Here is a 26,625-nt window from a genome sequence, read left to right as displayed (position 1 = left end):
TAATTTTCCTGGGACCCAGGTTATTGAAAAAGTCTGGGTCCTTTTTGAGTGAAAGTGGGTCCCTCTAAAAAAATGTATCATGAAAAAAATTATGCCTCCCTCCCCCATAATTCACTGGTATCGCTGAATTTTCTTCCAGCATGTCCCAGGTCTTTAATCACCTGCTTATATTTCTTCATTGAGACTGAGTGGTGGGCTATGTTCTGGGTAGGAGAAGAAGGTATCTGTGAATCAAGTAATTCATTTCTAAAAACATGTTCTATCCAAAGTTGGTTCATTTACTTTCATTGTCTGCTAGTAAGAAAAGCTTGCAAAGAAGCTCATTAGCACTGAGAATTTAACGTATGGAATTCCACACATGTAATAAATCTAAAACAAATATACAGTTGATCCCGCTTATAACATTCCTCCCATTTAGAACGTTTTTCCACTAAGCATTTTCCAAGCAACTAGATATCCCTCATCTTATTTTTCAACAATCCACGTGTATATCAATACAGTACAGTGTACAAAGTAGTAAAACCACTTTTTCAAGGTTGCAAGATCATGATACATGGTAAAAAGAAAAGAAAAGAGAAAAAAGTTGGGGAGGTTTTTCCTCTACTTTTTTCTTCTTCTTAGAACTAGGAAAGAATGTGTCCCGGAGGATGCATGAACAAAATTTTTATGCGTCTTTTTCGCATCAATGTAATCTCTGCTTTAGGAGAACGTGAAGAGACCTTTTTGAAAATGCAACCGAGTATTCTATTCACTTTTTTGATTACCGCTGAACAATGTTCAGAAAACCTAAGCCGCTTTTCAATGACAATTCTCAAATCAGTGACCCTAGTTTGATCTGTGATAGTGACACCATTCAACTCATAAGAGAAACGTGGGTTGTTCGAACCAAAATGAGCGACCATGCACTTGTCAACACTAAACGTCATGCTCTAATCCTGTTTAAGTCGGCCTGGTGCAACTCCCTTTTGCTTTGATTTCTGACTACTCCCATTAGCTTCACGTCATCTGCAAATTTGTTAGCAATGCCATCGATCCCCTGATCAAGTTTATTGATAAAAAGTGAAAAAAGCGTGGGGCCAAGAACATTTCTTTGAGGAACTCTACTTGTGATGTCCGTCCATTCAGAGAATTCCCCGTTGTAACCTATCTCTTAACCATGATTCTATCCAATTCAACAAGTTGATCCTAATCTCATGTAAATGCTTCAAGAGATTACCATGTTGGACCCTATCGACTGCCATCTGGAAATCAAGGTAAACATCATCTACATTTTTGTCCTTACCCAAAACCTTAGTCACATGATCATAGAAGAAAAGGAGATCAGTTACACATGACTTCCCCTTCCTGAACCCATGCTGATTATTCGACAATACATTATTCTCGTCTATCCACTTCACCAATTGCCTCTGGATAATAATTTCCAAAATTTTTGAGAGGGAACTCGCCAAACTAATTGGACGATCAATTGGACACAGCTTCTCTATTACCCTTTTTAAATATTGGAACAACATTAGCAAGCTTTCAATTCCTTGGGATGATACTCTCAACAACACTACTCCTGTAAATCTCTGTGCGACTGGCCCCAACATTTCATGAGCACATTCCCTGAGGACTTTAGGATAGATATCATCTGGTCCTGGTGCTTTGCTTGCACATACATTTTTTAGAAGATTTAGACCTCCACATCTTCCACTTAAATATCGTTGAGGATTTTATTACCTCATGCAACACCCGTATATTGAATATCATTTTCTCTATTGCCACCTGGCAGTTGACTGGTTAGGGAGCTAGCTTCTCGTTGTGCAGGTCTGGGTTCCAATCCCGGTTCAGGCATGGATGTCAACTAACACTAACAAATTTCCTGGACGGATCATGCTGATCCCTTGGGAATACATGAGGATCACATTATTAAATTTTTTTTTAAACTGACATGAAAAAGTCATTGAAAGCACTACACATGCCTACACTGCTCTCTACCCTAGACCCTCCTATCAAGAGGGGGACTAACTGTCCCCTTTCATTCATTATTGACATACCTAAAAAATAATTTTGGGTCAGAACCAGTGTTATCTGCCAACCTAGATTCAACTTCCTTTTTACTATCCCTTATCACTTCCTTCAATACCCTTCTTTTATCAGTAAACAATGACAAGTCACCTCGTCCACTTTTATATTCTCTGAATGCTTTTTTCTTTTCAAGATAAAAGTTACGCAAGCTATCTGTGAACCATAGGGGGAGTGATGTACAAACACGCTTTTTTTTTAAACAAAGGGTATGATGTGCAAAACAGAGGACAGCTTCGTACAAAATTTTTCTTATTGACTTACCACCTCCACTGATTCCAACAGGTCCTCCGCTAACCTTTTGCTCAAAACATTGAAGTTAGTTCTGCGAAAACAAGGAACCAATTTTGTTATCAACCTTACTCAAAGAAAAGTTAGAGAAAACTAATGACACAATCACTGGAAGAAAACTCGTCCCCCACTGAAACATGTTCAACAAGATCCTCTGAAGTAGTGAGAACTAAATCCAAAATAGCAGTGCCCCTAGTGGCTTCTGATGCTTGCTGATACAAAAAAAATATCGAGCACCAACTTGAGAAAGTCTCTTTCATATTGATCTCTAGCTAAAAGGTTCTCCCAATGGATACCCGGATAATTAAAATCCTGTAGTATGACAACACTCTTATGCTTACACGTAAGAAATTTCATCATAAAGCTTGGCAATGCAGTTTGGATTCCTATTTGGTGGATTGTAACAAACCCGTACAATAAGTAGATGACACCTTTTGTTTTCAAGCTCAACACATAGTTTCAATATCACTTCTCTGCATGTTACACTCTCTAGCCTTCAAACATGATTTCATGTATATCAAGCCTCCACCCCCTTTCCTATCCGATCTATTTCTTAAAAAAAGTATTGTGTCGTGAGATGTGTAAGAAAGATTCATCCCCATCATTTGCCGAAGAATCTGTAATGGCTATAAAATCTAGGCCCTTTACATCTATCATAGTTTCTAAAAAAATCTTTATTACCCAAGCTCCTGGCTTTATTAGCACATATTTTAATTTGCCCTGTAAATTAGTGTCAATCGAGAAGCCATACAAGTCAGACGTAGGTTATACCCCATTTATACTGTTATTATTAATAATAACTAACCCGCATTCCTGTTTACATGGTCTGGGAGTAAAAACCTGACCTAAGCCTATCATTAACCTCCCAAAAACCCCCTCCTATTCAGATGAATCCCATCCCAATGAAGCCGCTTATCAGTAAATGCGGGAAGCTCCAAGAACATGACCCTAAGTGAGGAGCAAATGTCCTTTAGGCATAAATTGAATTGGTGGATTCTACTCCTATACCCCCTACTACCCTTGGCAGTACTGGAATCGCTGCCACATCTGAATGCCCTCCCGAGCTGATAACAGTAAGTCTTGGTACTCTGACAGACTCACTGATATTCGCTCCTACCCAGATTATTACCCGCCCAGGGAACTTTCAAAGATGGGAAACATCTCAAACGTTGCTAATCTTCCCCCAGAAAGACAACAGCACTCGAAAACCCCATAAATCCCTACACACTTTGTTCCCCAGTTCCGCCGCTGTGGTGGTCGAGTGGTCATAGTGACGGACTCACACCGGGTTCGAACCCCACAGGCGCCACAGTGGTGGTCAGCTGAAGTTGGTTTTCTGTGGTTTCCAACTTCAAGGTGCAAATGCGAGCCGATCTCCCCGTTAAAAAGTCTCGCCACAGAGAGCAACAGGCCTACAACGTTACACATATTCAATCATTACACTTCACTCACAATTTGAAGTATAGATGGCAGCACTGAAATATTAAACACAACACTAGCTACACACTCAGACTGTTAGGTGCACTCACTTTGTCCCAGACTCTGCCACGAAGCTGGGCTGGAAGAGATCTCGGCAACAGGATAAGTCCGGTGGCAGAGCCCCTGGCATTCATTTATTCATGTTCCCCAGTTCCCTAACCATAGAATCACCAATGATTAAACCCCCATCACTATCTCTGTCTACATCATCCATGACCACCTATTCACCCTCTAAGCTGTCGTTGTTTGTGGAGGTTAGCTTCTTTGACAATAAGTGGCTCGATGGATGTCAGGTGGCTCCATTATAACCAGCTCTCTGAAACTCTCTTCCGTAATGCTTTGACCTTGAGTTCTAACCTTATCCTATCCACACAACCTTTACAGTTGAAACTATCAGATACTATTCCCCCCTAGATCAGGCAAACCTTTTGTCACAAGCTCTACACAACACTCATTGAGTTTGAGGCATAGTAACGATATTGCAGAAAACTAGATAATAACACTTAAAAAAAGGAGAATAAGAAACGTTAACAGGAAATTAAAATAACATAAAATACATTACAATGCAAAATATATGTAAAAGATTGTAAAAAAAAAAAATCAAGTGAAATAAAATACTCAACACTAAATCATGAAGAAATATATACAGTATATATAAAAGAATACAACTCACCCCTAAAAAGTATTAAGATACAAAGTACTTATACTTATTAGTATTAGCTAACTATCTATTGACTAACACTAAAACAATAAGGCCCAAATCAAGGGCGTAGCCAGGGGGGGGGACTTGGGGGTCTGGTCCCCCCCCCCCCGAAATGTGAGAAAATGACCGAAAAAAGGGAAAAAGATGGCCAAATCCATTGTTCTGTCACTTTGGTCCCCCCCCCCGAACGAAATTTCTGGCTACGCCCCTGGTCCAAATGCAAAAAAAAAAAAAAAAAATTACAGAGAATACCCAAAAGAAAGTATACACTGTTTGCAAACACTAACGCACAAAAAAACCCATGAAATTATATCAAAGAAGCAGGAAAACACCAAAAAAGGTGGGAAACAAACTACCAGATATTCCCTTCTATACAAGCACGTAAGCAAAGAAATTGATTATCGACAAGGAAACAATGGTCACAAACCTGGTGAAAGTACAATGAAATGAGAGTGAGAAAAAAGATTAAGTCAATCGAAAATGCATAATGAAATAACATTGGATTTTGAACATGAAACTGCCATCAGTCTGAAAAAATAGCTGATGTCATACAAGCTTTGGGATTCCATTTTTAAATCAGAGCAAAGTTTTCATCTTTGATAGCTTTACCAATGTATACCATAGCCTCTTGAAAGTTGGTATAATTTTGTTACATATGTGATATTCTGATTGACTAAACAATTCTTACTTGATTATCACTTAGTAATTGCTACCATCTCAACAATAACCCTGTGATTATGCTTGAATTTAAGGAATGTACATTTTTCACAAAAAATCACGTAACTCACAGTTTGCATTAAGTGGGTATTACTATATTACTTTTATATATTTGATGTAAAAAATACATCTAAATCTTCATACACTATTTAAAGGTAAGAAACAGATTCACAAGCTTTAGTTTTTAAAGACCTTTTCTCATTCAAATGATCTAAAAAAATCAAATTCTTCTGAAGTATCTGGGTGTCTCTCACGTAATTTTGTTTCACATCTTATTTTTTTGTCATTATAAACTATTCTCTCAGGTCACTAAAAGTTGAAATTTTTTTGGAAGTTTACCATATTTTGTGGGAAATACCTATTATTTTTATCAATATCAGGATGAACAGATTTCCGGACATCAGTCTCTTAATTTTTTTTCATATTTGTTCTAAATTATGGGTACACAACCAGGGGCCTGCAAAAGAGGTCTATCCAGTCCACAAAAGACTCCTAAAAAGTATCCATGTACACAACACAATTAATTACATCAGTTTGTGGATTGGGAGTGGTACTATCTCTCATATATGACACAGATTGAAAGGGTCGTGAACCCCCCTTTTTATGGCTTCTCCATAAAAAAAGAAATAATACAAATTCCTCAATTTAACAGTGTTTTTATAAGTCCCTGTGTATATATGTGTGTTGATCTCAACCCTAGTAGAACGATTTTCCTTGCTTTAATGAATAAAATATACAATTTATCTGATTCATTAAATTGACATTCAACTGTAGCAACCACCAAGATGGCAAAAATAATTTGAATATTGTGTGATGAATATGGAAGTTTCATCATAAATAAGGAAATTCTTCATTTCTTTCATTTATTATACATCCACAATTGAATGGAAATTTTGAATAGTAGAGAATTTTTTTTCTATGAAGTCTTGCAATCTGTGTATTTTTTTAAACTCATTTGCATCCTCCCTCTGAATTCACTGTCTTATATGAAATAAAAAACAAAGGTCACAACAGGCAAATTGCTCAACAAGGTTGACTGGAAAAAAATACAAAAATATTGATGTCAAATAAAAATTTTAAAAATTCAGCAGCCCAATGTATCTATGGTTTGTTTTCTGTAGTACTCAACTTAAAGGCGCGAATGCAAGCCAATTTTTCTGTTGAAAAGTCTCGCCACAGAGAGCAACAGGCCAACAATGGCACAAATATTGAATCATTACATCATTTGAAATATAGATGGCAGCACTAAAAATCCACACACAATATTATACAGGGTGACTCAGAAAAGATGGGAAAAACTTTAAGAGGTGATAGTACACACCAATACAAACAATTGTCATCAAAGAATGCATGGTCTAACATGAAACACAAATGCGCTAGCGCATTTCGAAACAGCCGCTCTGAAAATCTTAAAATGGCATTCCTGTTGAAATTTATCGGGTGAAAAAGAACATCATGCATGCAAATGTAACCTAAGGAAGAAAAACTGTATGCAAATCTGTGTCACAGTGAATAAAAGGCGTGTACTCAGCGTTACTAAAGTGCACCATTATCTCGTACATTACAACTGTTAAAACAGTTGCATACTGGAATAACTTTAGGTCCTTTTATTCACTGTGACCCAGATTTGCATATGGTTTCTTCTTTTTCCCCAGGTTACATTTGCATGCATGGTGTTTTTTTTCTCCTGATAAATTTCAACAGGAATGCCATTTTAATGTTTGCGGAACAGCTGTTTTGAAACACGCTGTGATGATTGATTATTGAATAATTGTATTGTTGTAGGCCTGTTGCTCTCTGTGGTGAGACTTTTGATATGCACTTAGACTGTTGGATATCACACTTCTGGCACAACTCAATCAGTAGTAAATTGCCTTTGGCAATAGACCAGAGTTGTGCTTGGTTTGAAAGAAAGTTGTAGTCCAGTGCCTCACCACACATTGATAAAGAAACAGAGTTTTACCTACTATGCAACTGCTTTGTTCTGCTGTCAGTGATAAGTAACTCATTCTGTTAACTTAAATTTAAAGTACAATTAATTTTCACATGTAATATTTATGCCGTGAGCTAATTGTTATTCTTATTGATTTACACCTGCAAAAAATAATGTTGAGAGGGTTTTTTGTTTGTTTTAAAAAATATATATCTTTGTAAACCAAAATTTTCAGTTCTCTCTTTTTTTTATATTTTAGAAAGAAGAGATCAATTCTAATACGTAAGTATGAAATATGTCAGTTTTACGCAGCATGAGTTTTAATAGACTTTCTTTCAAAGAATAAAAATTTAATCATTCAATATAAATCATTATAGCAGCATCATAATTCACTCTTAAACTATTTGTTAGAGAATTAAAGAATTTTTTGTTAAAAAATAGTCACTGTTTATTACAACAGAAAAAAAATATTATATAGAGTTCAAAATAAATTCTATTATTCAGATCAGATTTGATATTTTTTCTGAGGTATACAGTCAAAAACTTGGTTAAATCAAAGTTCAAGGAGGCTACAAAACAATTCAAATTCTCCAGTTCATCAATATTGGATCCATGGATTGACTTCAACTTGCAGCCCTATCATAATCATTCCTGTTGAATTCATAAGTGATGTGGGCTATTACATCATTCTACTGCAGTGTTTCCCAAAGTGGCAATATCGCCCCCTGGTGGGTGATGGAATGGTCCAAGGGAGCGACAGAACCTACTGATTTAACATAGGGTCCTATGGGTTTACTTGAGTTGGGGGCGATGAAAGGAAAAAATTTCTGATGAAGGGGGCGATGGAACAAAAAGTTTGGGAGACTATGTTCTACTGTTTTGGAATTCGTGTTAAGAAAACGGTTGTAACCGTCTGTTACATCTTCGTATATCATTCAAAAAGTATCAAGATCATCTACTTCCATTCACATACTGGGATTTATGCTTTTGACATTTTACATACTTAACAGTTACAAAAGTGTTTTAGATTTTGAATTACAACTTGAGTAATAGGTTTAACAACCGATGTCTTCTCAAGGGATACACAATCTCAATGCACTTTAGTTAGAAAAATATCAAAATGGGCATTTTCAATTACTAATAAATATTAAAAATTTCCTAATTAGCATTATGAAATTTTTTTGTACCGAAAATTCATTTCTGAAATAGCTCATTAGTCAGTTAAGCTTTTTTGTTAGATTCAAGCATCACAGATAACGTTTTTACAGATTTAGATCAATGGTTTCCCCAAACTTTTTTGGGTAGAGGAACACTTTTCAGGTGAACATTTTGATGCAGAGCCCCAATATTTGATTGCCATTTGTCTGATCTGTGCATACTGAACTGCAACAGAATTACAGGTAGACTTAGGTTCCTGAACCCCATGCCTGCGGTCACCCAGGCACGACATACAAATTGCTATGTAATAACTGACTATAGTTGGTGAAGTAGTTGTTTTTGACAATTAATTTGGGCAATTATGCCCATTTCCCTCATGAAAAATTATACATAAGCTTATAGGACAATAGAGGTTGGGCCTATAATGTACTATGGTATAAAAAAATTTGCAGTCTTAGTCATTGCTGTCTTTAGCTATAATGCGGTTGCAGAGAACAAGTCTTTTCAACCATGTGCTTATCCCAAAAACAAGGGCTGTGTGTTCCCTGCCAGGTTTTCCAGTTTTCTGTTATTTTCAAGGTGCAAATCAAACTGGTCTTCCTTTTAAATGACTTTTACAGCATACGCTCACAGTGGTCTTTAACAATCTATAGTTTGAATGATTTTAAAAAAAGCTATAAAGTCCCCCCTATATATAAGTGGTAAGTTTCAATTATATCTATTTCTTAAAATGGGAAACATGAATTTTTTAGCATATACAGCGCATGCCACTTAATGTGATCGCATCGAGGCTCAGGGTTTCTGATAACAATAATCGATTGATAACTTTATCCAAAAGAAATCGTAAAGGGAATACAATGACAAAATAATACAAAATAATAACTGTTCCAACCTAGCTGGATATCCATTCAAGGTTCTAAAATAGTAATTGTAACTTTATTCCTATAAGTAATATGGATTATCACTTATGAATGGAATTGGATGATTGTAATTATGCTCGGAAACATAGTGTCTTGATTTTCAGATACTATTATTATTTTTTTCAGAGAGCCAAGATTCAATCTAGTTGCTCATGCTACTTTAAAACTGGAGGATGCCAGTAATGATATTCATACGCATGATTTAGTTTTAGAAAACTTAGAAAATCCTCGTAATCAGCTGCCCTTGTTTGGTCATTTTTGTTGTCGTTTTGCTGTTCAACCTGAATGTGTTGTTACAGAAAAGCTATCTGGAAATCTTTCATTTTTTCAGGTTAGAATCTTGTTTAAATATTATAAATATTGTGATTTGAAAGGATGACTTGTAATTAACATGATTTGAATTATTTTTTCCTTTGAAATTGTGTTAAATATAATTTCAAAATTTTTTCTCATTAGTGAATCTCTAAAAAAATTTTATAATCTGCAGCGCAATAACCAATAACAACGTTGATTGATATGTATTCTTTTGAGGCCTCCCTGGCATCTAGATAGTTAGCACACTAATGTCTGGTTCAATAGGTATGCATTCAAATCCCAAGGGACAAGCATAAGCTTTACTAAATCAGCTTTAAACTTTTGGCCAGAATATAGTCTAATTACCCATCATGTGCATCAAATGACCACAGTGCATCATTTTAAAACTGTTATTCTATGTTTGCTAAACCTATAAGAAGGCATAAAATTACTGTGATGTTACAAAATAAGTAAGCTAACATTTTTTGAACAAAAATAGCAATATATTTCAATTTCTTGTGTCTTAAAAACTTATGCATATTGTTATAGATTTGTTTTTTTAGTGGAAAATGCAATCAAAGATTTCAAGAGGCTTGATATTTTATAACTGGTTCAAAATATTTCTGTTTATGTTAGAAGTCTAACATTCCTTTTTATAACTATAACTTTGAACACTTGCTCTAAAACAATGAACAATTGGAATGCATACTAATGATAGCAATTGTGTAAATAAAAATTGGGACAAATAAATCTGTGATGCATAATCCTTATATGCATTCCCTTCTTTTTATTTCTTCCTGTATCTGTGGCATACTATGGTGGTAATGTGGCCACATGTTCATGTGTGAAAATAGGAACTTGTTTTTGTATGCTTAGATAACCCTTAAAGTTTATCTGTGATTTTTTTTGGCTTACTCTGCATAAATACTTAAACATTTATTTCAGTCATCACTAATATGAAAACAATTTTTGTTTTTGCAGACTTATTTTTACCATTTTTGGTGATTGGTGTATTTTCTTAATGTTTTAAAGTAGCCTTTTATTCAAATTAGGTACCATTCGGAATGCATGTCAAAGTTAGTGGATATTGCTCAAAGCTTTTTCTATACAGAAAATGTTTAAAAATTACAAACCATTCATAGATAGAGGCATGCACAATTTGTAATAAAATTATAAATTAATACACTTATATGGCGGGAAGATTTTCATCTTTATATTGAATCCTTGATTTTTCTTCTTAAGATATGTACAAACCCTGTTCTGATGCTTATTTTGATTTATTAGAGAATATTTATGCATTTCTTTAAAGGTAGCTAGTGGAGTTATGCAGTCCCGACAGGTATGGTGCATCCTCAAGAGTTCATTTATACATGTATGGATCAAACGAGAAGATTGCTCTCTTTGTCCTCCATTTCTCTTAGTACCTGTTAACAAGGTATTTATTTTATTAGTTTAGATTAGCAAATACCGTCCCCTTTACTCTTCATGGTAGTAGCATGGATGTGCAAATTTTCACTTTTTTTTCTATCAGCTGGTTTTTGGATATCTTATTTTGCTAAAAGTTTTGCCTGAAACGTGAATGTGTATCTCCTATTGAAACACATGTTACAAAACATTTTAGGAAAATAACTTCCATTGAGTAACATGGATAGAGTAAACATTAAAAAGTCATTTCCCATGTTCTTTTTTTTGCCAAGAACATTGCACATTTATACTTCTAGCATGAGGCGGACGATATACTAATGCAAAATCACAATATTAAAATTACAGTATAAAAGATAGACATAGCTGAGTGATATAATACTTACTAACACCAACTGCAAATCAGAGGTTTATAAGTTTTATGACATTTTATATATACAGGATCTCCTGTAAGTGCTAATGCAGCCTTTATCTCATCAACCGTTCATCAATAGAGGTGTGATTTCCATTTAAAAAATGCTCAAAAATCACCTTGTGCCAATGTTGAGAGTGAAAATACAGTGCTTTACAAAATAAAAAAAATGTACATTTTCATACCATCGCCATGTCCTCTAACTTCTGATTAGAAAGTTTTTGCCCAGTCTCTTCTGAGCCCAACAACAGAAAATGTTTTTAAGTCAATATTTGCTGAGATATTCAAATTCAAAAATCGGAGAGAAGTTGGGAAAGAACATCATAAAGGGAGAAGGAAACATTGGTAGTTTTTCTGTTCTTTCCCAACTTTTCTCTGTTTTTAATTTCAAATATCTTAGTGAATACTGCAGATAAAAACATGGGAATTTTTTGTTGGGCCCTGAAAAGACAAGAAAACAAATTTCTAATTGGAAGTTGAAGGACAGGGCGATGGTATGAAAATTTATATATTTTTATTTCATGAAGCACTGTATTTCCACTCTCAAAACTGGTATTTTGAGAGTGGAAATACGCGAGATAAAGGTGGCATTAGCACTTACAGGACACTCTGTATATACACCAATACATAAGAAATTTATATTGTAGGATATGTTTAGTTTTGTTTTGAACTTTATAAAAAAATGTATTACAGTGGAACTTTAGTTAACAAACAATTCGCACAACGAGCAAAAAGTTTGCAAAAATTTTGATTCAATTAACAAGCGATGATTCGCATTACGAGCAAACATTTTGTGCTTTGTTTATTTATTGTCACGTTACCACGACTGAGTTGATGGTTTTGTGCTTTTGTCCACATGCATGCTGTGGGGGAGTATTCTCCCCTACAATTTCGGGTCAGTGTGCCTTAATCAAAAAATGAACACCTGTACGAGCATGACTTTACGATACAAAACTAGATGTTGCATTGTAAGTTTTTTTTATAAATTCTGCTTAGCCAAGATTTGACTGTAGATGAACTGATGGACTTTCAGTGCATGCAACTGCAAGAGCTTATGGGTGGGATCTTGTCTGAGGAAGAGGAGAGAGAAAAATTGGAAGTCCCTTATTTCAAATGAGATTAGAGAGATGTGTAAAATGCAGGAATCTGTGCAATATTTTGTGGAAAAAAGCTAATCAAATAAACCTGTAGCGAGCAATGAATCTGATCAACGAAAATGAAATTTCTCCATTTTCGAGAAATCCTAAAACTGAGCCAAAGCAAGTGTCATTGAATAGGTTCCTTTTGAAAGTCGTACAAAAAAGAATAAGTTTACAGAAAAAGTGAGTCCCTAAGTGTTCCTAAATGGTAGTCTTATCCTTTCTCATTATTTAGAGCAAGTTAATTTGTAAACATTATCGTATTGCTTGTTTATTCATGCTGTTATTAAATTATATATATTTTATTGTATTACTTATTATATTTTTATTGTGTTGTGCTACTGAATGAATTCTGTTTTTATTAGTCATTTTTATGTGAATGAATAATTGTGGAACGAATTATCAGAGTTTCTGTTATTTGCTATGGGGAAGTTTGATTTCAATAATGGACAATTCGGATAATGAGCACATTGGCGGAACAAATTAAGCTTGTTAACCAAAGTTCCACTGTATTTTATGATGAGCATTTTTGTTTTCAAAAATACTTTACACAAACTGTAGCTTTCTCTTTCCTTGGTCTCTAGATTTCATGTCAGTAGATTGATTGTTGTGAGGTTTGAGCTCAAATTGTAGGGATTTCCTTTTTATACATAGCAAAAATGAGTATATTTTTTGTCTGTTCATTGGCATCTTTATCATATTTACAATAGTCTACAAGTATAAACCAATACCTGCTATCATATCATGAATAATATGAGAATGTTGCCGATTTACTAACTCTATTTTCTTACTTTGTCTCCTATCTAAAACTGCATCACATCTGCTATTAATCATTTAAACACCAAACTATCAAGAGAGTAACTTTTTGCTTTGAAATTTGGAGTTCTGGGTCCTTTTATACATGCCTATTCATGCATCCAATTTAAAATTTCAAGAAAAGTTTTTCTTTGTATTTTTGCAATGTTTTATAAATACAACATTGGTGCTTGAGAAGAGGTGAAAGCCGAAACTGATGCCTGTAAGGTACTATACTGCTACTACCTGCAAGTTATATGTTGATCGTTGATTTCTGGAATTTAATTATAATAAGCAATTCTTTCTTCATATCATCAATTCACAACACATATCTGTTTGTTTTATCATTAAAAAAATACTTACAGATAATTAGAGATTTATTTATAATGTCCATGATATAGGATGGAAACACATTATGAACTCATTTTTCACATAGCTAACTTCTCCATATTTATTATTATTTTTTTTTTTTGCCGTGCAGCATGTCATTCTTACATTGTAGACAATATAATGTTTATCATGTGATCTGACTTCTATTTCAGTTACAGCAAAGCTTTGGGTGAGCATTCAAATACTCCTTTATTTGTAAAAGACTAACCACTTTTTGAAATTTCAAATGTTAGATATCCCCACAAGAACATATTGCTGATAAAGATGAAAAACTCGTCTTTGATAGCAAAAAAGACCTTGTCCTGAGCCATTTCTCATAATTCTGTATGTGTAACTAGCATGTTCAAATCATTGCCAAAAAACTTCTACCACCATTTATTGATTTTGAATTATGTCTATAACTTCTGAGATGTTTGTCCATTACATCATCACCACTACCCAATAGGATTTTGAATAAGATTTTGGTGTTCAAGCAGCAGGAATTCTTGCTGCCCAGGTTTTCAGTATGCATAGTGTTTAATTTGAAAAGAGTCTAATAATTTTTATTCGTCATTTTAGTAATGTAAGTTTAAATAGTGACAGAGATAAGATACTTCAGAAAAAATTTAAATGGACTTTAATTTGTGAAGGAAATTTATTTAGAATTATTTGTTCCACCCATTTTTAGCAAAACTTATGGCACATTTCACAGAAAAATTACTCCTTATATGACAGATATAGTTAGTTTTTAGTTCTGCTCCGTTTTCAAAATTTCTGCTCCAAAAATGAAAGTTTGCTGCTCCAAAATGGATGAGGGGTGCTTGTACCCCTGAAATCATCCAAGGCAACACCCTCATTGATATTATAACCTGATATGTAGTTATGTATAACCAAATTTGTGTGTGTGACTGTATGTGTATGCAAAAAAAGATTAGATTGTTTATGTCTGTGTATTATTTTCATTCCATTTTCTTTTCTCATAAATTATCATGGAGCTAATATTATATAGCCCTCCTATGATTTTCAAATTTTGCAAACATACAGGGTGTTTAAAAATGGGTCGAAGTTAAGTTGGTGGTAGCGTGGTGGTCGAGTGGTTATAGTGATGGACTCGCGATGCGAGGATCCGGGTTCGAACCCCACAGTGGTGGTCGGCTGAAGTTGGTTTTCTGTGGTTCCCAACTTCAAGGCGCAAATGTGATCCGATCTCCCCGTTAAAAAGTCTCGCCGCAGAGAGCAACAGTCCTACAACGATAAATCATTCAATCATAACACTTCACTCATAGTTAGAAAAACTGGTGGCAGATGGCAGCACTACACATAACAAGCATTACAGAGAAACAAAAAAAACTTCACGTCAGGTCAATCATAACACTTCACTCATAGTTAGAAAAACTGGTGGCAGATGGCAGCACTACACATAACAAGCATTACAGAGAAACAAAAAAAACTTCACGTCAGGTTTACGTCACACGTACACGCATATTCCCGCATGTACCGATTCGTTGGGGGTTCCGCGGGGGTTGCATGTGTGGTGTAGCAGTAGTAGGTAGGGCCTCCAAAAAATGGCTTGGGGATCCATGATGTTCTTAAGTCAGCCACCTCATTGGGCAATTTGCCTGTTGTGGCGTTGTATTTGTGTGTATTTGACACTCACAGAATGTAATTTTTTGTCATGGGAAGCATGGTTGGAAGTGCACTGAAAAGTAATAAAGTGCAATTCATTAACATAAAAAGCATGCTTGTCACACCCTCTGGTGCAGGGGTGCAGTCTGCATGCCAGGTATAGGATATGTATATCACTCATGGGCAACATTCTCACTAAGCTTCCCTTTATTCTGATAATTTTCATTCTCTTAACGGGTAGCTTTTTGCAACCAATGAATCAAAAAATAAAACATTTAAAAAATGTATGCTTTCAATACAAAATCCCTTAATGGGTAAAAATATGATAAGTTTTACAGACATTGATGAGCATTACACTTGTGATAATAAGTGATTTTTATCACTATTAATTGATGTAAATATTATTTACACATTATATAATGACATTTCGATACAAAATTCAGAATTCTTCATTCTCATAGCATTCTGCTCAAAGTTTCAATGATTATTGACTAGTTTTAGAATGCTTGACAGAATCGGTTATTAGGTGCTCAATATCATTTGAAATTTTTTAAAAGTTACTGTAGTGTAGTGTTTTTGTATAGTTTTCAGAAAAGGATATGTGGATCCTTGTGATCATGCATATGGGATGCTAAGGAGTCTGTAGGATGTGTTTCAGAACAAGGCAAACATTATATTGAAAATACAGTGAGTGACTATCATATAGCACAGACTGTCTTTGGGTAATGTTAATTAAACAACACTGCATGAATGTTTGTCTCTGTTTATATAAATCTTCTTTGACATTAGCTGCCCTGAAATGATAGGTTCAGTGATCAGTTTTGTATATCATCATCTAAGAGATATATTGTACCACCTAAGAGGTCTGAGAGCATTCCAAGGTCTTTTGACTACGGGATTTCTGAGTAATATCACTGCAACACTTGTACATAATTATTTTCAACAGAGGCCTTAATGCAAGAATTTTTCATGCAGTTCATGCTCTTCGGCATCATCTGCTTCAGTTCTTCTGTAGATGGAAATATTTTACTTTTAATGATGAAACTATATTTGAAACAATGGAATCGAGCAAACAAAAGTTTCACACAGTGTCTTCATAGTAAATGAGATCTGTGTTTCCAAAAATAAAATTTTTTTAGGAGCTACAGCAGGGGTGGCCAACTTCTCAGTTTTCAAGGGCCAACATAATGGTCAGCTGTAGCATCGCGGGCAGCACCAGTGACAACACTCCAGTGTATAAGCCGCACCAATAAAATGACAGAAAACTCAGATTTGTGTCTGCCACAAGTAATATGGTGAAAAAACTGGCAATTTAGTCATTGAAATTTTACCCTGGGCTCAACTTCATAAACTGATTCATATCCATTTTTTTTCTGGTTCCTAGATGCAATGCATAAAAAATTGCTGTTTCTTGTGCAAATTAGTCCATTCAATTACATTCATAGTTTGAAATTTCACAGACAAAACATTTTTTCTGCAATTATTTTTATCCCTTACTTCTGATTTGGCAAACAGTGGGGTCACACCGGTTGAATAGATACTCAAGGAATTGATTCACTAACCGGTAGACTTTGAAAGGAGTTTTATTATTGGGTTGCAAAGTGTGCCAAAAGCCAGTCATGTGGATAGGTACTATCCATACTATCTACATGACTGGCTTTTGGCACACTTTTTCTCTCTCTCTCAATGGTATAATATGAAACCAACCATCTCATATGACACATTTTTCCTCTTTGAAATTTAGGGTCTGCGTAGCCTAGTCGTAATTTTGAGTTGGTGTCCACTTCAAAAAAGTTTCGCCACTGTGAGCAGAACACGAAAAAAGCGATAAGCTACAAATACAGAGGCCACAGAAAGGCAATTTGTCCAATGAGATGGTGGAAAGAGATAGGCTAAAAATGCCTATAACAAACTGCAAGAGCAATACATATGTATGAAAAGGCAGTGTTATGAGAACATAGCTAAAAATAATCACTAGAAATAATTTATGTAAATAGTCTGTTAAATCGGGTCTGCTATGGAAAATGATTAGAAAATCAATGTAATATGTAGTAATTTTACTTAGTTGCGGATGGTACAAAATCACCTCACGGGCCGCATGCTGTTGACCACCCCTGAGCTACAGCATTGATTATATTAAGTGACAATATCACAATGGTGTAACAGTAATTTGAATTCATTCATGGCAATTGAATTTTATTAATTAAATACTATTTTGTCATTTGATTAGAAATTTTACTTCTCTGTATGTTTTAGAATAGCAAGATGGAAACAGACCATTATGCATCAAAATACCATAGATGCTTTAGGATTGTGAATCATTTATCTGGAAAAATAATAGAACAAATGTTTGGCACTGAAAGCAACACAGAATTCATAAAGTGGACATCTAGCATTAAGGAACATATTGAAGATCAAGGTAGTGTAAGATTGTTCTTAGTGTAATCATTTAATCCTTTCAAGATGGGTACAGGATAGCTATGTTCAGAGCTCTGGACAACGTACCAGTACGGCAGGCAAACAATCAGTAATTCGAAAATATTAATGGCAACTATAAACTATAGTATCATATTTTATTCATCATAGGCAACCCAAGTAAACATATGCAACATTTTTTATTCAAAAATGGTGCTGCTGATACTCTGCTATATCAGTACTGCTATGGTATATAGTGATTGATACCTTTAAGAATGACACCCAGGAGTGTCTTAACGCGTCAAGTTTAAATTCTTTTATTATTTGTCTTAAAAATGTTCAAATTGTAAATTTTTTTACTGCTGATGCTACCACATTGTGAACTGAAACAAAGTGGTCTCTTTATTTGTACAACCTCTGACAATAAAGTTCGGTGAAGGAAGTCAGAACGGCCGATCTGGCAACACTGGTGAAGCAAAACGCTGCACATGCATAGCGGCAGGTGTTGACCATCTGCCGCCACTGTTGTTCAGTTGAGCGTCGTTTGTGTTCCGTGAAAGACTTGTTTTACAAAGTGCTTGTTTAGTGCGTTGGTTCTTAACTGAGAACAGGAAAATGAACGAACAAAAGATCAATTTAAAGTTTTGTTTTAAGCTTGGCAAGACACCGAAAGAAACTCACGCGATGCTGGTACGTGTTTATGAAGATCAAGCACTGTCCATGAAGTGTATGTACGAGTGGTTCGCCCGTTTTAGAGAAGGCCGGGAAAGTGTTTCTGACAACCCCCGTAGCGGAAGACCGGCGACCTCCGTCAGTGACAAAAACATTGAGAAAGGGATGAAAATGATCACGAAAGCTAGTCGATTAACTGTGCGCATGATAGTTGATGAACTGCAGATTAACTGTGAATCCGTGCGACAAATTGTTACCCAGAATTTAGGGATGCGAAAGGCGTGTTGTCATCTTGTGCCACATCACTTGACTGACGATCAGAAGCAGGCACGTTTACAGGCTTCAAAGGATTTTGTCGAAACGGCGGATGCAACACCAAATTTCTTGAACTGTATTGTCACTGAGGATGAGTCCTGGTGTCTCAGGTACGACCCTGAAACAAAACGGCAAAGCATGGAATGGCGTTCTCCTGCATCACCTCATCGGAAAAAGGTCAGAGCAGAAAAATCATGCATCAAAACGATGCTAATCACCTTTTTTTGATAGTCAAAGCATTATCCACAAGGAATTTCTACCTGAGGGAATGACGATGAATGTTGCTAGGTACATTGAAATTTTGACCCGTTTCATGAAATGTCTACGCAGGGTACAACCTCAGTACGCACAACAAGGTTCATGGTTTCTTGTTCGCCCTCACACAGCCAATATCATCAAACAGTTCCTGGCAAAAAAGGGGGTGGTGCAAATTGAACATCCACCATACTCGCCAGATCTCAATCCTCCAGACTTCTTCCTATTCCCACGACTCAAACTCGCTTTGAAAGGAAAGAGATTTGACGATATTCCTGACATCCAACGAAACGTGACAAGGCTTTTGAGCTCCATCCCAAAAGAAGACTTCTTGCAAAGTTTCCAGGACATGTATAGGAGATCTCAGTGGTGCATAGTAATGGGAGGTGACTATTTCGAAGGACAGTAAGGTAACTTTCGTTAACATTTCATATACGTTAATGTTACAGGGCTATTCACAGAACTTTATTGTCAGATGTTGTATAATAATGAGGTAGTAATTATACACCAGATGTTTAATCATTTAATTTCTAGTTATTTATTATATAGTTTATTGTTATTATATTGTATATTTTCATAAAAATTGATGGTTAGGAGTTTATGCAGAATGTTTTTTCTTTTGTTCTCATTTGATTTTTTGTTTTTTATTAATACATATTTGTTGGTCAGTTTTGCATTTGAACACTTTATAATGAAACTAAAAAGTGAGCAATCAAAAACATACAATTGGGCCATACATAATAGATTGTAACAGTACATTGTGCACATTATATACAAACTGCTCTTGAGATGCTGTAAAACCCTGACACATTGTTAGCAAATAAAATAAGCATGCTGTATCAGTATTTATCCCAAAATCTTGACCCTTTGGATACAGATAAAACACATTTTTACCTGTCCTTATCAGTCCCGAGTCTCAAAATTTTGGGGTTTTTTGCTAATATTGCAAATATTTTTTTTTTCTTTTCATTCATTTGGAAATAGTTTATTCACTCTTGCTCAAGAACACTTTTTTATCACATTTTTTTTCTCATGACTTAAAAATCAATGTAGAAATACTTCGTTGATCACCAGTTTCATTCTCATGAAATTTTAATACTGCCAATGTATTAAGGTAATAAGGTTGAAGGTAATGAAATTAGTCATCAATTGGTTCTAAAAGTTAAGTGTTTTCTAATGAAGCAGTATATAATATAAACAATATATATTTTTTGATGAGCTTTAAGTTTTTTTCGGTGAAAAAAATACCTTTTAAATATCTGTTAAAAAAAAGGTACATATATTCTACTTTTTTGAAATGAAAAACTAAAACTTGAATTTTCAAAATAATATTGATCTCAAATTATAACCAATGACTTGAAGTTTAACATTTCATAAATATTTTTCACTTTTATTGTGTAATAATATTTTATTTTTTGGGTTTTATATGACTGAAAGTCATGGGTTTTGTCTACTGTTACGAAAACAAATATCGCTGTAAAAAAATAAATATTATTTCTGTTGTTTTTGTCCCTTAAAATAAAGAAATAAACTTATTTCTTACATGTATGCTGAAAAGGCAGTTTTAAAAATTTTTTAACTTTTTTTTTCTGTTTTGATAGTTTTTCATGATTTTTCAAAATAGCATATAGAAAATTTTATTTTTTACACATATTTAACTATTTAAAGTCAAAACTTTTTATTTCTGATGTACAGTAGGTTGGTAATTTATATGTTAACATCTTAGTTTGAAGTGTTCTTCAATTTTTTTGCCCGTCAACTGCAAAAATGCTTCCCATGACCTATTGGGCAGAAATATTTAACTGAGAGAAAGCTATCTTAAATATTCTGAATAGGCTATGTAAATACACTTTTATTTTCTCAACAAATATATTTTACACAATGTGATAGGTGCCCCAGAAACTCCCTATAATGTTAGAGAAACATCCATGCCATGAGGAAATTTAAAAAAATACACACCCCACCCCTCGTAGTTTGAATTTCAGCTCTGGTAAAATTTTCGAAATCTGATCAAAGTGGACACTGGACTTGCTCAGCTGTATATTATACATCAGGATGATTTTTCTTTTACTTTAAAATTCTTTGTTTAAATTGAATAGTAATTTGATGTTGGTATAAATCTCAAGTTTATGCCTTTTAAATTAGTAGTCCAGAGTGGATTGGAGGGGTGGGGAGTAGTCTGGAAATAAAAACAATATCAGCAAATAATGGTTCTGTCCCATGAAATACAGCAGCAGTTCTTAACCTTTTTTGACCCATGGAGCTCTTTCCGGTATACGATTTCTATGGCGGAGCCCCGTAGGCCTTTGTTTTATTTATTCATCGTAGGTACTTATTTTTATTCAAAAATATTAATATTATTTTTTTCAAATTTACTGATTTTTTTTTTATTTTCCTCGACGGCTGCAAAGCCCCTGGGAGTTCACATGGAGTCCTAAAGACTCTGGTTGAGAACCACTGAAATACTGGATCTATTGTCATATAACGAGCTTTACTCATACTAAAATGTGCCTTTTACACATCTTCCTGGATCTGTGCCATATAAAATAACTTGGAGAATGTTGTAAATGGTTTAAATAGAATAGACAACTTATTAAATTTAACTTAAAACTTCAAATTTCTTAACTAAGAAAACTTTACTTTAAATCATAGCTTCCATTCTGGGCCGTGTTAAGCGTATCATGAGTCCCTGGGCCAAGTTATTTTTCTGAGGCCCTACCTGGCGAATTCTCGAAAACTTCAACTATTTCTCATTTTTCTGAGGCCCTCTCTTCTCTTTAGGCCCTGGGCCCATGCATTAAGAGGACACTGTTTCCATTCTGTTACATTGCTTGAGTTTTTGGAACATGTAACAGAGTGTAACAGACAAATAAGCCAAATAAATTATTTTTTTTTCACTAAAAATTTAAATGATTGATTTGAGAGAAAATTCAACTGCCTTTGCGAGGAAATGAACCCACGTCCGAATTCAGTTGAATTTTCTCTTTCCAAAATTTATCTTCGTAACAGCCAGTTGTTAAAAACCTTCGTATGGTAACAGAGAGTGATGCCATCCTTTCATATCTCCATGTACTATCAACATTAATATTAATTTAAAAAAAACTTAATTATTTATCATAATGACATAACACAGTAGACATTCAACTATGAAAAATCTGGTACTAAACAAGACATGACACGAATCTTAAGTTGTTTTTCAAAAGTCAAATCCAAAACTGTTGATCGAGCATTAAAAGTAAACATTTCAATGAGCTCAAAGGTGTTTGTCTAGGTTTAACTAGGTCTCCTTGTGTGTGTGTTTAACACTTTTTTCAAGGTGGGACAGAAAGATTTTGAAGTTTTGCTACAAACACTGATTTAAAAAAAAAATAGTATCTGAAATAAATTAAGAAATATTATATGACAGAGAATTAAATGAAGAACTAATAAAAATTAAAATTGCTAACAGAATACTCTGAAATTTTGTAAAAAAAATTATAAAGTCTCAGACTTGGTTCGTACACTTTATTTGGGGAATGACCCATATCTTCTATGGTAATGTGCAAAGAGAGAGAGAGAGTTTTGTATCACCTTTTTCCCTTGAATTTCAGCTTTTTTTTTTTTTTGTGATTGTTTTGATCTATAGTTTCTCTTTCATATAAGTCTAAAAATATGTTATTGCTATTTCCTTCAAGTTGTATGGGGACAAGCAAGTGACCATATAATGGAAATTCCTTCCCCAGAAAATGTGAAAACACCCATTTTCCAGAGATCTCACCAAGGGTCATTATATGAAGACACAAGATATACAAGTTTGTTTTTTAAACATATTTGATAGTTTGATGCTGAAAAAACGTTTTCAACTATAAGAAAAATTCTAAAGCTATTGCCAATATAAATAAAATACAAATTTTGTACATGTTATTATAAAAATAAAATAACTTTTGATTTTACTGCATTTACTCAGGCAAAGAAACTGAAAAAATTAATTAAAGATAAGTTTCATACAAACCAATTTCAGTGTACTATTTTGACAGAGATCAAATGCATATCGATATGTATATATTCGAAAACTTATGTGCCAATTTGTTTTCTGCTGCACACAATTCATTGGAGGTGAAACCTCCCCCTTAGTGGTACAAACTTTGGATTGGTTCTTTGTGAAGAACCGGATAACTGACCTGAAATCTGATTCACACAAACACAAGCTTTTTAAACCCGTATTCTGTGAAAAAGTGAATTCATACAGTCCTGTTACCAGCAACATGCAAGCCACAAAATAGAGATGGTTTAAGTATCATGTTGTTTATGGAACCCATTTTTCATTCTGAAATAAATAAAAAATCATGCAAGAAGGTTAGCAGTCGACTGAAGGTTTCACTATATTACCATTTTTTAAAATTTGCTCTCTTTGCTTATTTTTTTAAAGTAAGTAAATAGCATTGATAAGTAAGTACAGTGCAAGATTAATCGGGGAAAACAACATAATACATAAGAATCAAAATTTCATAGAGGTTTTCAAAAATATTCAAGTTTCCAAAGGTCTCCAAAACTGAAGTCTTTGTTTATATGTAGGAAGTAGGGGGGAAAACGAGATGAGTGGATTTCTGTATACTATTATTTCTGACCAACACCATCTCTTCCTTTATTTCTTTTACGTTATTTACTAATCTCGTCCTTCAAAAGAAATGAAATTGTTACAGAGGTGAGAAAACTTTTTTTTTCCCTATACCTTGCAGATACAACAGGAATGAACTTATATGCATTTCTTACACCTATATACTGGGACGAGTAAACTCATCAATGTAGAGAATTAAGTTCAGATCCTGGGACAGCTCTTAACATTGCTGATGAGTTGCTATGTATCATGCACTTAGTAAAATTATTGGGAAGGTTTTCAAGCATGCGTAAATTTTCAATCAAAATTCATAATGAATTTGTTTTTCAAAATATTCAGAAAATGTGGTAACTTTTATTGGTGCAAAGTAACACATGTACACACCATTTGCTATCTATAAAAATAATTAATTTTTGTTGTTTATTTTTAAAAATGCTTATTTATATTCAAACCTCTCGGAAAATAAAAATCTGCTGGTATTGTGCATTGGTCAATAATCTGCACTAAGAAATTCAAAGTTTTTTTTCCCTAGATTATTACGCAAAACATTACAGTGATATTGAAATGTTGATTTTCAAAACATTCACTTTGTACATTGGCTAATTTCTATTTATTTTTCGAATTGTAATCAGAAACTATAATTATTAATTTTCAGTTGTTGGTGTATTACTATTAATAAAAATTAAGTTTAGTCTTTTATCATCAGTATTTATAATATTTTATTTTTGATAGTTGAAATATACCGTATTCTGAAATAGCCAGCATGCAGGAAAAACAGAAGGGCACCAGCCCATTCCTGGCAAGCTAGAAAAGGCAAGGTGTAATAAGGATTGCAGAATAAGAGCACATTCAAAAACCGATATAAATTTATATAAAATACTGAAAAAACAAGCAAATAAGAATAAAATAATATTTTTTTCCTATAAAACAAATGTTTTGCTCAGGAATTCCATAACTATAATTGGAAATTAAGTATTTATTTATTTTCCTTACTTAACTATCATCAACCTGATAAACTGATACTGCATTCCGCATGTTTATCTGCATGTTCAGGGATTGAAGAAACATGCTGTAGCTAACATCATGTTTTACAGGGCAATTATTTTATTTTTCGCTGTGCTCTTATTGCAGTTTTTAGACTAATGATCAAGTAATGAAAAAATCACAATTTATTTATACAGTATTTCCCTTAAACACATCTAATCTATGCTTAGAGTCCAAAAATTTTTAATACTTTAAGATTCGTAACAGCAAAAGTAAACATGAGAAGCTGGAGGGTGGTCGAGTGGTTATAGTGACGGACTCGCGATGCGAGGATCCGGGTTCGAACCCCACAGTGGTGGTCGGCTGAAGTTGGTTTTCTGTGGTTCCCAACTTCAAGGCGCAAATGCGAGCCGATCTCCCCGTTAAAAAGTCTCGCCACAGAGAGCAACAGTCCTACAACGATAAATCATTCAATCATAACACTTCACTCATAGTTAGAAAAACTGGTGGCAGATGGCAGCACTACACATAACAAGCATTACAGAGAAACAAATCTTCACGTCAGGTTTCACTACACGTACACGCACATTCCCGCATGTACCGATTCGTTGAGAGTTCCGCGGGGTGGGGGGGGGGGTATATGTGTGGTGTAGCAGTAGTAGGTAGGGCTCGGGGATCCATGATGTTCTTAAGTCAGCCACCTCGTTGGGCAATTTGCCTGTTGTGGCGTTGTATTTGTATTTGTATTTGTATATCTGAAAGTAATTCGTAAAACAAAAAGAATCCTAAAATAAAGAGAACAGACAGCGTTCAAATCAATTCAGTTGATTCTTATAGTGCAGATAATTTGAGCTCTATCTGGAACCTGAGACTCAAATTTCTTGGCATGCCAGAAAATATAGGTATTCCCAGTATGCTGGTCCAGTCTCTTTCACTATGTTTCCCAGCATGTCGGCTAATGCAAGGGAATGCGGTAATCATTTCACAAAAATCTGTCATTGCAAATTTATTTTCATTACATTCGTTTTTTTTTCAGTTTGAACATCATTGTTTACATTTAATGTGTGTACAAAAAAAAACCAATATTCTTTGTTGCAGAATCATCTTGGTCGTCTCTCAGTACTAGTAGCAGTATGGGGTTATACTGGTCAGCAACTCATTCACGAAGGTCCAGTCAGTCATCTGCTCCATAAACTAAAGGATTTGCGGGGGGGGGGGGGGAACAGAAATTTAGAAAAACTTGTCATTTTAATATATTTTTTGTCACTTTTTATTGACAAAAATCCCTGAAATAGGGTAGAGAAGAAATTCCCTTCGCCTAGCTCTGGCATCTTTGTTGATTAGTTTGATTTTTTGTAAATTTACTGTGAAAGCATCTGTATTAATTCTATTGATATTGTGTTGTATTGTACTTTTGTTCTGTTACATTGCTATAATATTCGATATTCATCTCTTTTTTTTTTGTTTGGAAAATTTTGTATGATTCAACATTTTCATTAGTTATGTTCATAAACAACAAATCAATGTTTTTTTTTAAATTATCATTTTCAGTGATAAATTTTGTTGGACAGATCGGTTATTGCAAACATAATTTGACATATCATTTCTATGCTCCTTCATTTATTTTTTTTTTAAGCTTGTATGTGTATAAAATTATTGTTAAGCTGATAGATAAGTATTTTAAAAATTTTGTTTCGCATGTTCTATATCACTTATTTCTGTAAGTTGGTAAATGCTTGCATGCATCATGTTAAATAAGAATAAACATATTTTCAAAAAATAGTTTCACTTTGTTTTTTTTTAAATTTATATTTAAAAAACAATATATTTATGCACAGTCAAACTTACTCAAATTCTACACCAATATTCATAACAAAGATAATTGGGCTTTAAATGAAATTATACACTAATTATGTATATTTTTACATATATTCATTTTATGAACATTAGGCCACATCCTCCACAGTATTCTTCACTGGACAATTTGATAAATTCTATTTTGCTAAACAACCAGTTCTACATTTGGTTTGAATTAATTTTGTTTTACTTTTATTAGAGTTTGCAG

General features: G+C 34.2%; 1 protein-coding gene across 5 annotated transcripts in view; it reads left to right on the top strand.

The window, feature by feature from the left end:
• LOC149080239 (rhotekin-2-like) overlaps positions 1-26,334 on the top strand; it is an 82,772-nt gene extending 56,438 nt beyond the window's left edge. For 3 of the 5 annotated variants that reach the window (XM_089239319.1, XM_089239320.1, XM_089239324.1), the window contains exons 6-11: positions 7,447-7,469; positions 9,392-9,596; positions 10,869-10,994; positions 17,579-17,741; positions 22,654-22,770; positions 25,659-26,334. In XM_089239319.1, the coding sequence (XP_089095445.1) occupies positions 7,447-7,469; positions 9,392-9,596; positions 10,869-10,994; positions 17,579-17,741; positions 22,654-22,770; positions 25,659-25,753 (729 nt within the window). In that variant the 3' untranslated portion in view covers positions 25,754-26,334. The remainder of the gene's footprint in view (positions 1-7,446; positions 7,470-9,391; positions 9,597-10,868; positions 10,995-17,578; positions 17,742-22,653; positions 22,771-25,658) is intronic. The other 2 variants (XM_089239323.1, XM_089239321.1) reach the window with 2 other exon arrangements.
• The last annotated feature ends 291 nt before the right edge of the window (positions 26,335-26,625 follow it).

Source organism: Pholcus phalangioides, unplaced genomic scaffold (genome assembly GCF_987345545.1).
Source record: "Pholcus phalangioides strain wild (caught in Gottingen) unplaced genomic scaffold, Ppha-v1.0 ptg000011l_1, whole genome shotgun sequence".
Classification (NCBI taxonomy): Eukaryota; Metazoa; Arthropoda; class Arachnida; order Araneae; family Pholcidae; genus Pholcus; species Pholcus phalangioides.
Note: the sequence above shows the minus strand (reverse complement) of the source record. Positions and strands in the feature narration are given on the sequence as shown.